General features: G+C 32.9%; 2 protein-coding genes across 5 annotated transcripts; both read left to right on the plus strand.

Moving 5' to 3' along the window:
- Positions 1 to 666: 666 nt before the first annotated feature.
- Positions 667 to 10,941, plus strand: LOC141682436 (SKP1-like protein 21). 4 transcript variants are annotated; one of them, XM_074487138.1, is made up of 11 exons: positions 667 to 857; positions 1,494 to 1,717; positions 2,159 to 2,347; positions 3,118 to 3,336; positions 3,780 to 3,965; positions 4,056 to 4,166; positions 4,273 to 4,354; positions 5,095 to 5,234; positions 5,371 to 5,516; positions 8,585 to 8,696; positions 10,805 to 10,941. In XM_074487138.1, exons 3-10 carry the CDS (start codon positions 2,210 to 2,212, stop codon positions 8,676 to 8,678), a joined length of 1,116 nt encoding a protein of 371 aa, XP_074343239.1. In that variant the 5' UTR covers positions 667 to 857; positions 1,494 to 1,717; positions 2,159 to 2,209; the 3' UTR covers positions 8,679 to 8,696; positions 10,805 to 10,941. The 4 variants fall into 4 exon arrangements, with proteins under 4 accessions (XP_074343239.1, XP_074343236.1, XP_074343238.1 ...); XM_074487135.1 differs by having other exon boundaries at positions 1,494 to 1,712; XM_074487137.1 differs by having other exon boundaries at positions 1,494 to 1,712; positions 2,165 to 2,347.
- A 66-nt stretch (positions 10,942 to 11,007) lies between these two features.
- LOC141682437 (uncharacterized) lies at positions 11,008 to 12,512 on the plus strand. Its single transcript, XM_074487140.1, has one exon. It carries the CDS (start codon positions 11,008 to 11,010, stop codon positions 12,010 to 12,012), a length of 1,005 nt encoding a protein of 334 aa, XP_074343241.1. The 3' UTR covers positions 12,013 to 12,512.
- The last annotated feature ends 888 nt before the right edge of the window (positions 12,513 to 13,400 follow it).

The following is a 13,400-nucleotide window of genomic DNA, read 5'->3' on the forward strand; positions in this document are numbered from 1 at the left end:
ATTTCATTTCATTCTTATTGTCCTCTTCATCATTTCAACTGCTCTCCAAAACTTAGTTGTTTAAAACCCGATTCTTCTTATACAATTGTTCTCGCGTTGTAGTTCAAAGTGTTCTTGAGCAACTATTGAGGAACTATTACAAGTTCTAACTCAAACAGCTTTCAAACAATTAATACAAGGTTACAATCCCTTACTTTTTACTTATTTAAATTTAATTTTCTGATTACACATCTTCTAGTCGTTTGAACATGTATATATGGTCGGAATAGTTAATTCTTTGATCATTGTAATTTGTATTTTTATCTCTATGCAGCTTATCAAATATATTGACCATGTCAAATATTTCAGAAATTGAAATGAAGTCTGCACAAAATGATTCAATCATGTCTACCCAATCAAATATCTCAGAAATTGTAGCAGAGTTGGCCGAAAATGAGCCTCAAATAAAGTTAGCCCCAAATAAGGTAACATAAAATAATATGTTATTTTTTTATATTATAAATATTTTAATAGATTTTTATCAGGATTAAGTAAAATATTTCGATTTTATTCTTGACCACTTATTCAATGTTTCATTGGGTGTATTAAAAATATTAATTTTAAAATAATAATTCCAATTAAAATGATTTAATGTATTTCTAAATACACGATCCTGCCTTCGTGACTCGATGTTTTGCCATACGGGTTCGGGTCAATATCTCTCGGGTTGCTAGGGTTAGGGATTTTGGGATTATAGAATGGAAAGCACAATTGAAGGAATAATTAGGAGTTTTAATCATTTTGATTATTATCATTCTTGCTAATAATCCAAATGGAAGAAAGGAGGGCTTTTAATCTCTTAACTATGGCCATATTCTGTAAGTTATATTATTTTGTTTGTCTTAGACATTGACAATCGTGTTCGTGTTGTTTTGTGTTCGTGTACCGTCATACTTCACTTTACTTTTATACTAATTGTATTGTTTGCCATACTCTGTAAGTTCTAGTTTTCAGCTACTTGTGTGGTATTAGACATTGACAATCGTGTTCTTGTCGTTTCGTGTTCGTGTCGTCATACTTCACTTTACTTTTATACTAATTGTATTGTTTGCCATACTCTGTAAGTTCTATTATTTTGTTTTAAGTCTTATATTTTGAGCTACTCGTGTGTTGTTACTGGTTAGACATACTAGTGTTCGTGTAGTTCTGTGTTTGTGTACTCACCTGTTCCTGCTTTACTTTATTTATATAATTGTATTGTTTCCTATTCTATGTAACTTCTTTTATTTAAGTCTTATAATTGTATTGTATTTAGTTTTTGTTTTAAGTCTTATATTTGAGCTACTTGCATGGTATAATCGTGTTCTTGTACTGTCACGCGTTACTTGCATAATTGTAATGTTTATCAAGCTGCATTATCAATTAATCTTTTATTACCTATATACTTTGTTGGGCTTATATAATCATGTTGTATCTTTCAGTGAAGAGTATTTCTGACAATTTTCTATTTTCAGACCGCAGGGCCTATATATCTTCAAACTGCTACCGGTGACTATCTAGAAGTAGATATTAAGCTTGGCTTGCAGTGCCCCTATATATCCGATGCATTTGAATGCAGGTTTGGGTTTTCTAGGAGCCACCCGGTTTGTCTATATCCGGGTGTTGAAAAAGAGGCAGTAGAAATGATATTTGGATATTTTCAGTTTTCTGGAGTACCTAGTCACTCTTGCGAGGTTTGGTTCGTGTTTTCTTAATTTTGTAGTTAGTTTGTGCTTCCTGACACCCATTTTGCTTTAAAAGGATTAATTGTAAAAGTTATTACATGGGGACTTTTTTGTTTTGTGCACATGAATGCGTAATTATGAAAGATACGTGGAGTGAATAATATATTGCATCAAAGGATTGCACGTTTACTCATTTTTTTATAGAAGCAAATGACTATGGCCTGTGGGTATATGAGAAACTCAATCTTTACAAAGTTGACAAATGATTCTAAGCTTCATGTTAGCTTGCTGGGTCTTAAGCATGACCATGACTGATAATCAATACATCAATTTCAATTTAGTAAATCCAGCAGACTGAAGTTTCTGTCATAGGATTTGTGACAGCCGTACCTTTGTAGAATTATTTTACAAAGGATATCCTAAATTGGAATTAATATATGTTTTTCTTTGAACAGTGCCAGTTTTATATTGATGAATTTCTCAAGAAGGATAAACACACTCTTTGGATGTTGCTTCGTGCTGCAAACTTTTTACAACTTCAAGGGCTGTTTGAAATGATCCGCGACATTCTTGTTCGATACCCTCAGAAACGTATCCCGGAAGTACAACAAGATTTATTTAAATCTTTCGAGCATTGCCTAAAGGTTTTTCCTTGTCCACTTATTCAATATATAATATTTTAATTGGCCTGAAAGTATTTCTAAATAAACGGTGGTGTAAAATTGACCAATTAGAGAAAAATAAAATTAGAATGGGCCGAGTCACAATACAAACGGGCCGAGAAAATGATATGTTTAGATAGACAATAGTGAGTTCGTGACTCGATGTTTTTATGATCTGGGTCGGGTCAATATCTCTCGGTTTGCAAGGTTTGGGATTTTGGGATGATAGACCGGAAAGTAAAACTGAATTAATTATTAGGAGTTTATGATAATTGTTTATCTTTTATTTGTTATAAACATTTTGATTATTATCATTCTTGTTAATAATCCCAATGGAAGGAAATAGGGCTTCTAATCTGTTAACTATGACCGTACTCTGTTAGTCTGTTGTATTTTTTTGTTTTAAGTCTTATATTTGAGCTACTTGTGTGGTATTAAACATTGATAATCATGTGTAATGTCATGCATTACTTTACTCGTATAATTGTATGTTTTCCTATACTTTATAAGTTTTATTATCTTGTATATGTCTTACATTTTAGCTACTAGTGTGGTATTAGACATTGTATATCGTGTTCGTGTTGTTCCGTGCTCGTATACTGTTATGCACTACTCTTCTTGCATAATTGTATTGTTTCTCTAGCCGCATTATTAGTTAAGTTTTTCTTGCCCATGTAGTATACTTTGTTGTGCTTGTATAATTATGTTGTATCTTTGAATGACGATTATTTCGGATGGTTTTCTATTTTCAGATGGCAGAGCCTATATATCTTCGAACCGCTACTTATGACTATCTAGAAGTAGATATTAAGCTTGGCAGGCAGTGCCCCTATATTGGCGATGCATTAGAATGCGGATTTGGGTTTTCTAGGAGCCACCCAGTTTGTCTATCTCCAGTTGTTGAAAAAGAGGCAGTTGAAATGATATTTGGATATTTTCAACTTTCTCGAGTACCTGGTGATTCTTGCGAGGTTTGATTCGTGTTTTCTTAATTATTGTTGTTAGTATGTGCTTCCTGACACTCAATTTTATATAAAGGGATTATTTGTAAAAGTTATTATGAGGAAACTTTTCTATTTTGTGCACACCAATGCATAATTATGATAGATACGTGGAGTAAATATTTCATCCAAGCGTAACCCGTTTACTCGTTTTGATATAGAAACAAATGACTATGGCATATGGGTCTGTGAAAAATTCAATCTCTACAAAGTTGACAGATGGAGTCTAAGCTTCATGTTTGCTTGTTGTCTTAATTATAACCGTGACTGATAATCAGCTAATCAATTTTATTTTAATATAGCCAGCCGACTGAGGTTAATGTTATAAGATTTGTGACAGCAGTACCTCTGTAGAATAATTTTACAAATGATATTATAAATTTTGAATTAATATCTGCTTTTTCTTTGAACAGTGCCAGTTCTCTTTTGATGAATTTCTTAAAAAGGATCAAGACACTCTTTGGATGTTGCTTCGTGCAGCAAAATGTTTACAACTTCAAGGGCTATTTGAAATGATCCGCGATATTCTTGTTCAAAACACTCAGAAAAATGTCCCGGAAGTAGAGCAAGAATCTAATTCTTTCGAGCTGCGTGTAAAGGTTTTTTTCTTGCAGCCACCAAGTTCACTGCATTTTAACCACTGACATGTTCCTTACATTTTGTTATATAAACTTTTTCAATTGATGCAGGGAGATGAGCTAGAGCGTCAGAAAAATCCAAAGGTCGATATACGTACTAGGCTTTCACATAAACTGTTGGAAAAACAGAAGAAAAAGCTCAACGAGGTAGTGAACTTAAAGGTAAACTTACTATCATCTTCAATGTGATGACCATCACTGGTACTATTCTAAGATTTATTTTTTGTATCATTTGCATTGTTATTGGTTGATGTTCTTCCTTATATAGAAAGCGGAGGCAGAACTGGAGGTTCAGAAGCGTGAAGATCGTTCAATTGATGACCTCCTTTCTTTTATCAACGGAGATGGAGGTATTGCCATCTTTTTGCTCCAATTTTTTATGTGTGTCCTGTACTGGATTAAATATATCTGCAATTAGAATTGTTCGCATATTTTAAATTAGATACATTTCTGGTCCTTTTTCTTTTGAGAGGACTAGTAGTCCTTTATGTGTTGTTGGTAGCCTGTTTTTCTTTTCATGATGCCATATCAAAACACAAAAAGAATGGCTTGCAATTTTACGTAGAAAATGAAAGATGTTAGGTGAAGCCCAACAATTTTAAAGAGAAAACCATGTTTGCCAATAAAATTATTTAGACGGTGAGACATGCGTCCGATCAAATAAAAAAGAAACATACTACTACTAGCATGACTAAGCAGCCATGTTTTCATATATTAGTCGTATCGTTATACGTTAAAGTGTGTTTAATATACTCTTTTGATAAGTTAAGTGCAGCTTCGGTATCTAGTCTGTTTTAAGTACGAAGATTGTGAAAATTCTCCACATCTACTCATAGTGATTTGCTCATCTCCAAATGATACACAAATTATACAATTATTTTTTTTCTTTTGTAGTACAAAGTGATCTTTTTTAAGGTTTTTGTGGCGTGGTTAGCACATGGCATCGTTCCAATGATTCTTTAGGCACTTAGCTGATAGTTTTCCCTTGCTTCAAACCCTACAGTTTCATAGTGTAGTTTAATGAAGACAAGGAGATTTTATTTTTCATAATGCAAAACATCAATATTAATTAGGTCCATCATATATGCAGATACCAAAGGGGGTCAAACCTCAAAGAAGAAGAAAAAGAACCGTATCAAAGGGAAGGAGAAAAAGAAAACTCTTTTCGGTAGTGCTTTTGCTTCAACCGAGGCCCCTGCTTTAAAGGAAGTTTCCGAGAACCGTGAGCAGGTCAGGCACATGAAGTCCATTGTTTTATTGTTGGTTATTTCCGACACTTCTTCCCGGTAGTGTATTGTGTTGTTTGTTACTGCAAACTTTCATGCATAATTTGAAGTACCTAAGAAGATGTATGTTAACATTTTAGGACATGAATGAATCCGGTTCTGCAAATCGTAGTGGTTTTGCTGATGATGCATTAAAGATATTGGGCACTCAAGATGAGAGCTTCAATGTAGAGGGAGATTATGATGATAATGATCTGGATCCTGCAAAGATGAAAGAAATTGATAGGTTAGCCTGTTAATTTTATCATTTACAATATTTTTGGATCACCATACTTTTAAAACTTCTCTTGGGAGTTGTAAGACAATTATCTCAGTACAGAAAATTGACAGGGATACCGGTACTTTAAGTTTATGAGTGTGTTAGATATAACTCATTCATTTGAGGGAACTGTATGATATGTGTGTGTGTATTAACTTCAATATCTAGACCTGACGTCAAAGCAACGAGAAACAATAAATTTTTTAGGGAATAACAATATAACATTATATTTTTCCTGTGGATGTTCGACAAATTTACATTTTACAAAGACGATAAGGTATAAAATAATATTTTCTTGGAAGGAAAAGATAAAAGAGTTTACCAAAAAAGATTTTGATATGGAGATTCATTTGCCGAACATTTCCTCGACTAGGTGATGCTGAGGCCATTTACTAATCACGGCCTTTTGAATTTCGTCCGATTGTTGTAGAAATTGTGATGATAATTGATAAAAACATAATTATTATATATAAGCAAAAATTAAACAATATGAATTTGTATCATTATTACTAAAACTGAAAAATGAAATCAATAAAATATTTTATTTGTACGGTAAATAAAATATAGACTTTTACATTTTTTGTTTATTACATTTTCTTAGGGTAAATTTGTCTTGTAGTATGTGACCCAAACTTTGGTAGTCAAATGTAGAATATTATTTTAAACTTGAAATCATGTCAATTATTTTTCATCACTGTCTTGTAATATTCTATTTTTAATATCATATTGTTGTCATGTTAATGTCAAATATTAGATAGATAACAGTTCACTTGTTCCAAATGGGGACGCTGATTTGGATTGACTGCTCTTTGCACATGAATGCCTTTGTTTACAAAGCGGTTCTTGTTACTTGATTTTAGTCTTGAACATTTTTATGATATTTTATGAAAGGTGAGGTCTCAGTTTGTTTCATTCATTTAGAGATAATTTCGTCTCACCTCTTGCCTTTAATAATCGACATTAAATAACATAGGTATGGACATTACGAGTCTTGATAATCGACCTTAAATAAAGTAGGTAAGGACATTACGAGCGGAAGATCATATATATTTATATTCTGTTTGTTTTCTTACATTTCTTCCCAATAAAGAAATAAAATTGTTGTTTTCATTAATAGGCAATGTTAAAAATTTGGAACGTAAATTTTTTTTAAGAAAAAAGTTTATGTTAATTATGTAGTCACAAAACTAATGTATTTATTAGGTAAGGACTGTAGTTAAATAATTGACACAATTTTAATCCACTACACTATTTTTTAGCATAAATGGGGTCGACAAAGGCATTGATGTGTGATAGAGCAGTGGAGGTTCATCCACTGCTCTTTTGTACATCAATGCAAAACCGTTGGCGCCCTATGTCCTAATAATAATAATCATCATAAAACCCTTGTCGCTTGTCTTGCCTATTGCCTTAATAACACATATATGTAAGGTCATTACTTTTACCTAGAACTTTGAACAGGATTGCCTTGAAACGATCATGATAAACTTATATTAAAAAACGAAACAAAAATGTCGCGTTTATGCATGTTTATACATAGCAGTGTTAAATTTTTTGGAAAATAATATGTGATTTATAATTTTTTTATTAATTAAGCAAACCACTTTATTAGGAAAAAAGGTTGGGGTAGGGTACGGATAGAGATAAGTAAACAACTGAACATGATATAATTTTGATTGATTTCTCTTTGTAAATTTATGCCTTCGTTATGTATTTTTACTTGGTTTTAGTCTCAACCAATTTTAGGTGATTTCTCAAAGGGCAGTTTTCATTCCTTTATATTTGGTATCACATAAAATTACATGGAAGTGTTGGATTGATTGCTATTTGCATGTTTGCTTTTTGGTGAAGACGAGTACTACCCACCGGAGTTTAGTTTTATACAATGTTCTAACAAATAATTAGTGCGGTGGCATCTAGGATAAGCCGGTTTTATTCATTTGATTATATTTGGAACTTGATTATTTGTAAATAATTTCTGAAATTTTGGTAAATTTAAATTTTTCGCCAGTGTGGTATATATGGTATGTGGTCAACAAGAAATTGGCTGTGAGTAAGTTTAAGATAATAAATATAAATAAAAAACAAATGCTATAAAAAGTTTGTACAAATTTTAATTCAAAGCTTGTAAGCATAAATTTCATGCATGGTTGGATTCTAATGTGAAACTATTAGCATGTACGCAAGAAATATGCTGCATAAATATGTATAATACCAAACTAAACATATCCAGTAGTTAAAAGGGCCCTTTTGATTCAATTCATGTCCCGTGTCCTGCATGTCTGGAGAGGGTAATATGTACGCAGAACATGCCCCTATTCCGAAGAGCAGGGAGGCTGGTTCCATGAAGACCACTGTCTTAGTGCACTATAAAAATAGTATGTGATAAAAATAAATATTAGCGAAAATGATAAACCTACGAGAATTAATCTTCGATTTTAGATGCTTTTGTTAATCCTGATGCCAAATCCTCATCTTATGCACCACGTGTCTACAATCCTTAACTTTTAATTTAATTTTGTTGATCACAAATTGTCTTCGCCAATTTCTCTTCCCGTAGTGGTGAAATCATCAATTGTGAACAAATGTCATTGTCTTTTTGTTCATCATGTATTCTCCGACTTCCAAAAGGGAGAAACATAGATTTTGTATTATATGTATATAGTATTATGTTTATTGAGTTACCTTCAAATATGCGCAGTTGCACACCCATAAAGTTGTCCTTACTATATGTGTGAAATTTATGCGCATTGCGCAGTAAACTTTTGTTTAGCCTTCAGACAGCTGCAGTTCTTTATTGCTCGCTTCCTTTTTTATGTTTTGTTTTGATTGTATAAATCTTACGCGCATCGCACTGATTCATGCATACAAGGGAAACAAGCTTATTTCTACAGAATTGTTTTTGTGAGAGTCATGGTTTAGAATACTGCATGTTCTGAAAAGCATGTTAGTGTTACTGTTTTGCTCTCTACAAATGTACCTTTTACCTTAGTTCCTTTTTATTTAGGATTCTTTTTTGTCCTTGATTTGTGCAGGGATGTAGAGGAATTAGCTAAAAGGTTTCTGGAGTGGGAATTGGAGTTAAAAAGGAGGGCCGAGTTAAAAAGGACTTATTCGTGTAACATATGAAATTCCAACAATGATAAGGTACCATTTTATTATTTTGTTTGAAATGTGCAATAATGTTTACAAAAACAGGTAAGCTAAATAAATACTAATAACTTTTGGGATAGTGGTCCTTTTTGACTCAACTGAAAGCAGGTGGTCTTGATTATCTGAACTCAGTTGACTTGGCCCCAACCACTAACTTATTACACTTGTTAAGTAACGTATCAAATTGATATACAAAATATCCATATGTATCAAATTGATATATAGTCCAACTTAAAGTATAATTGGCGATGCGCTGAATCATAACGCTTAGTACCTCCGAAACAGCACCAACTGAGCGTCGTCTTTAAAAACCTATAACTACCTATTATATTATTGGGAAATCAGAATCTATAGTACACTTCAATTCTAAAAATTGTGGTTGGGTTCCATTTATAATGAGGATAACGGAAAAGTGTGGAATTGAAAGTTGGCGGAATAGAAAATTAGGAGATTTTTTTTGAAGAGAGATGCAATTCAAATGAAAATAGGGAGGATGCGGGTTTGGTACGTGTAAATGGGCTAGGGGTGGAGTGGGAGGAGGGTTGAGGACCGGAAATGATGTTTATGCGTTTTAACATGTACGTATTTTTATGTGTTTTATGTATAAATTTGTCACAAGAAACACAAAATTGATTGGTGGAAAAAGTCAGTGGGTCTTAAATCTGGAAAAAATTAAATTGAGATTAATTCTACAAAAATGCATACTTTCAGAAATAAGTCAATACGATTCGTATTGTTATACAATGTGTTCGTAAATTTGTGTTTGTTTATCAAAATTATTTTATTGGCAAGTGATCGATCAAGACACAAATTTTCAAAATCTCTAGAGTCTTAGCATGTCAAATTAAGTTATAAGACCCCATTGTAAGTTATAAGACCCCATAGTTGGTGTAGTGTGGTAGTTATAACTAGTCTACAGTCTACGTACTTTCCTAAAAAAATCTAACGTTATCAAGCTTTGTTTTCACTGGATGATCCCATTTGTAATTTTGGGCAATGTTACGATGATTTAAGATTGTGGGAATAGAAATTGGAATACATTGTTAAAGAGTAATCATTTGATTAAAATTTTGTATATGTGAATTATTGAATATAATGTTGTGAATTTATTAGTTGTGCATGTTTGTAGTAGTTTTTATGAAATATGTGCATATATGCGGGAAATATCAGATGAATCGGGACATGCTTGAATTGTTTCTAAAAGCAAATACATTATTATTTTTTTGGGTTGTTGGATGGGTTTCATCACTCATTGTTTTTAATCATTTCAGGTTTTTGTTTTTATAAAGTTAATGAGGTGTCTCTTCCGTTATCTAGGTAGTTGTGCACCATAACACAAGTAAAATCGGATACCTACTGCTACTTAAAGAATGATGGCTGATGAAAGTTCAATGGGATTTTTGTTCAATTTTTTTAATTTCTTTTGTTGATTCAATCAAAAAACAAAGTTTAATATGACTTGTTTTGTTTTTCACATTGTTAGGGTCATAAAGTTTTTTGTTTTATTATTCATTACAATTATAGTCGTCGTTCTATCTCAGTTTATGAACATGCATTAAAAAAAACTAAATTAAGTATTTTTTAAATATCGCGATGATATGTTTTTATTTTATTACAACACAACACCTTATAGAACTAATGGTCAACATGTTTGAACAAAAGTTTGTTAATTTTGTATGCAAAGATAGTTTTTATTTGATGTGATATGTGTGTATATATACACACATATAAGATAAATTAAATCCAATGTATAATTTGCACATTGTATAAGGTTCTCGGTGATCGTCATTCCCATACCAGTGCCACATAAATTTATTTTGCCTCAAAACCGCCCCATTTCCCCGCTTCATTTTTCCCGTCGCCCCGGAACGGAATGGAGCGGGACATTGCAATCAAAATTATTATTTGAGCACTAACATGATGCTTGATTCTTTATTTGTAATCTTAATCTAGAGCATGTTATGAAGAGTGAGGGACATTGCTATCAAAATACTAATATACAGTTGTGTAGATTTTTACTGCCGAAAAATATTTAAGTCTGCATATGCTGAAATACACTCATAATCTCTTCCTGTTATGTTTATTGTTTACTCTGGTTCTAGCTAGCAAATTCTGAGCTGGAGCATGCTACAAGGAGCCACCTGTCATCTAGTGCAGGAGTCAGAAGAAGGCCCTCTTCTTCAAGCGGCCCAGGATCAAGACCTGCTACACCAACTGGACGGCCTACTTTGACCTCGGCCTCAAACCTACACCGGCTTCAGCCTCTAAACCCTCATCCATTATTGCATCCAAACCATCTGTCACCATGACCTCTAGACCTATGAGGTCTTCAACACCTACTTGTTCCACCTTGCCTTCAACTAAGCCCACAGTCCCCGCAAGATCTTCAACACCCACATTAAGGTCTACTGCAAAATCCTCTACACCTACAGCGGTAAGATCCTCAGCACCTGCAGCTACTGCAAGATCCTCCACACCCACAGCTACTGCAAGATCCTCTACACCTACAGCAAGGTCTACTGCAAGATCCTCTACTCCTACATCGAGGTCTAGTGCAAGATCCTCAACACCAACTAGACCTTCTGCACCTGCAACAAAGCCTACATCCAGGGCAGCAACACCAACTCGTAGACCAAATACTCTGTCAGCGTCATCAAATGCATCTGCTCCCTCAGTAAAATCTCCTTCAGTTGTGAAAGCAGCTCCTAATGTGACAAGAAATTCAGCACCTCCGCGACCTAGCTCCTCTACAGTGAGACCAAAACCGTGGAACCCAGTGGAGATGCCAGGTTTCTCTAATGAAGTGCCACCTAATTTAGGTACTTCACTTTCTGACCGGCCTACTTCAGCTACCAGGGGCAGACCTGGTGCGCCTAGTGTTCGATCAACTTTAATTGATCCTGCTCCTAATGGAAGGATTAGACGTCAATCATGTTCACCATCTAGAGGACGCCCTCCAAATGGAATGAATTATAACACTGGAAGCTCTGGTCCTGCTTTAAATCGTGCATATGCTAAAGTTAATGACAACGTGAGTCCTGTCATGTACGGAACCAAGATGGTTGAGAGGGTTATAAATATGCGTAAACTTGTGCCACCAAAGCAGGATGACAAACATTCACCTTGTAGTAACTTATCTGGCAAATCTTCGTCTCCAGACGGCTCAGGATTTGGAAGAAATTTTTCTAAGAAGTCGATGGACATGGCTATAAGCCATATAGCCAGACATTTCTTATCTGCCCTGCTTTCTAGATCTAATTCTAAAAAAATAAAATTATTTCTTATACTACAATCATTTGCTTTAATTTAACAACCTATCGCAAATTAACCTGGTGCAGTTGCTAATAATTTATGTATTGATCCTTCGTGGAGCAGGATATAAGGCGGAATATTCCTGGAAATCTAAGACCATTGATGACAAATATACCTGCTTCCTCCATGTATAGTGTAATATCAGGGCCTGCACCGAGAAGCAGGACAGCTAGTGTTTCAGACTCCCCTCTTGCAACAAGCAGCAATGCCAGCTCTGAAGTAAGTTTCAATAACAATGCTCTGTGTGTGTAAACAAGTGAATTTGATGACGATTTTAACAGTAAAAGGGGTGTTCCATTCCCTGCCAGTGTTAGGGGAAGGTGATAACTAATTGACAGTTGACAGTTTTTTTGTATAAATTTTAAGGGTCCTCTTCCCCAACCATGGTTGGTTGGGGCAGTGCGGAAGGTCCTTCCGCAATGAATCATTTCACAAGTTTTTATTCGATTAAAACTCAAAAATAGATATAACCGACACAATTTCAAGCGATCAAGCGATTAAGACAGACGAAATTTCTTATTCTTCTCCTTTCACAAGTAAATTTATATTATTTTCATTTTTTTATGATTGTAAAGTAATTAAATTTGAAAATTCGAATCAAGTGATAAAAAAAGGAACAATAAAAAAAATTCTTATAAAAAATTTCAGAAAAAATGTAGTAAGCCACTGTATTTCCGCAATGAGTCATTGTGGAAGCTATTTCCTTTAATTATTTTAAAATAAAATAAATATATCATCCTTGTATTTTATTTAAATTTTGAATTTTTTTAAAAATATTTTTAAAAATTTATATTATAATAAGCAGTGTAATTTTTTTGAAAAAATTTATTTTATTTTCAATTTTTTATAAATTTTTTAAGTAATATATATTTGAAAATTTGAAAAAGGAGGTTGGTAAGAATGTATTTAATACTCCTGCAAGAGGTAGGTGAATTTGCAGAATTTTTTTTTCTTTTTTTCTAAATAAGTTTTTTGTGTCCCAGAAAAAATAATAAAAAATTTTAAAATTCGTTATAAATCTGATACTTCTTGTTGATTTTATATAAATTTTTGATATCATTTTTAAAATATTTTTGAACATAAATATTGTTGATTTGACCTTCTATTTTGGTAAAATAAGTACACTAAAAAAATAAAAAATTTAACAAATATAATATTAATTTTAGAATAATTTATTTATGATATAAAGTCCGGTTAGAAGGAAATAATATACAATTATGTATCAAAATATTTTAACACATCATACCCACGAATGATGTATTTTGAGTGTAAATTCTATCATTTTTTTCGAAATAAAAATTTTGTACATTTAAATTTGAAATATAAATATGAATATATATATATATATATATATATATTCAAATATAATAAATTAAATATTTATAA

This window comes from Apium graveolens, chromosome 9 (assembly GCF_009905375.1).
Source record: "Apium graveolens cultivar Ventura chromosome 9, ASM990537v1, whole genome shotgun sequence".
NCBI classification, from domain to species: Eukaryota; Viridiplantae; Streptophyta; class Magnoliopsida; order Apiales; family Apiaceae; genus Apium; species Apium graveolens.

Coding starts and splice junctions, on each gene's coding strand:
- LOC141682436 (XM_074487135.1), top strand. CDS start 1,662: ATGATATTTGGATATTTTCAGTTTTCTGGAGTACCTAGTCACTCTTGC. Junction 1,713..2,158: donor TACCTAGTCACTCTTGCGAG/GTTTGGTTCGTG, acceptor TTCTTTGAACAG/TGCCAGTTTTATATTGATGA. Junction 4,355..5,094: donor TTTTATCAACGGAGATGGAG/GTATTGCCATCT, acceptor TCATATATGCAG/ATACCAAAGGGGGTCAAACC.
- LOC141682437 (XM_074487140.1), top strand. CDS start 11,008: ATGACCTCTAGACCTATGAGGTCTTCAACACCTACTTGTTCCACCTTG.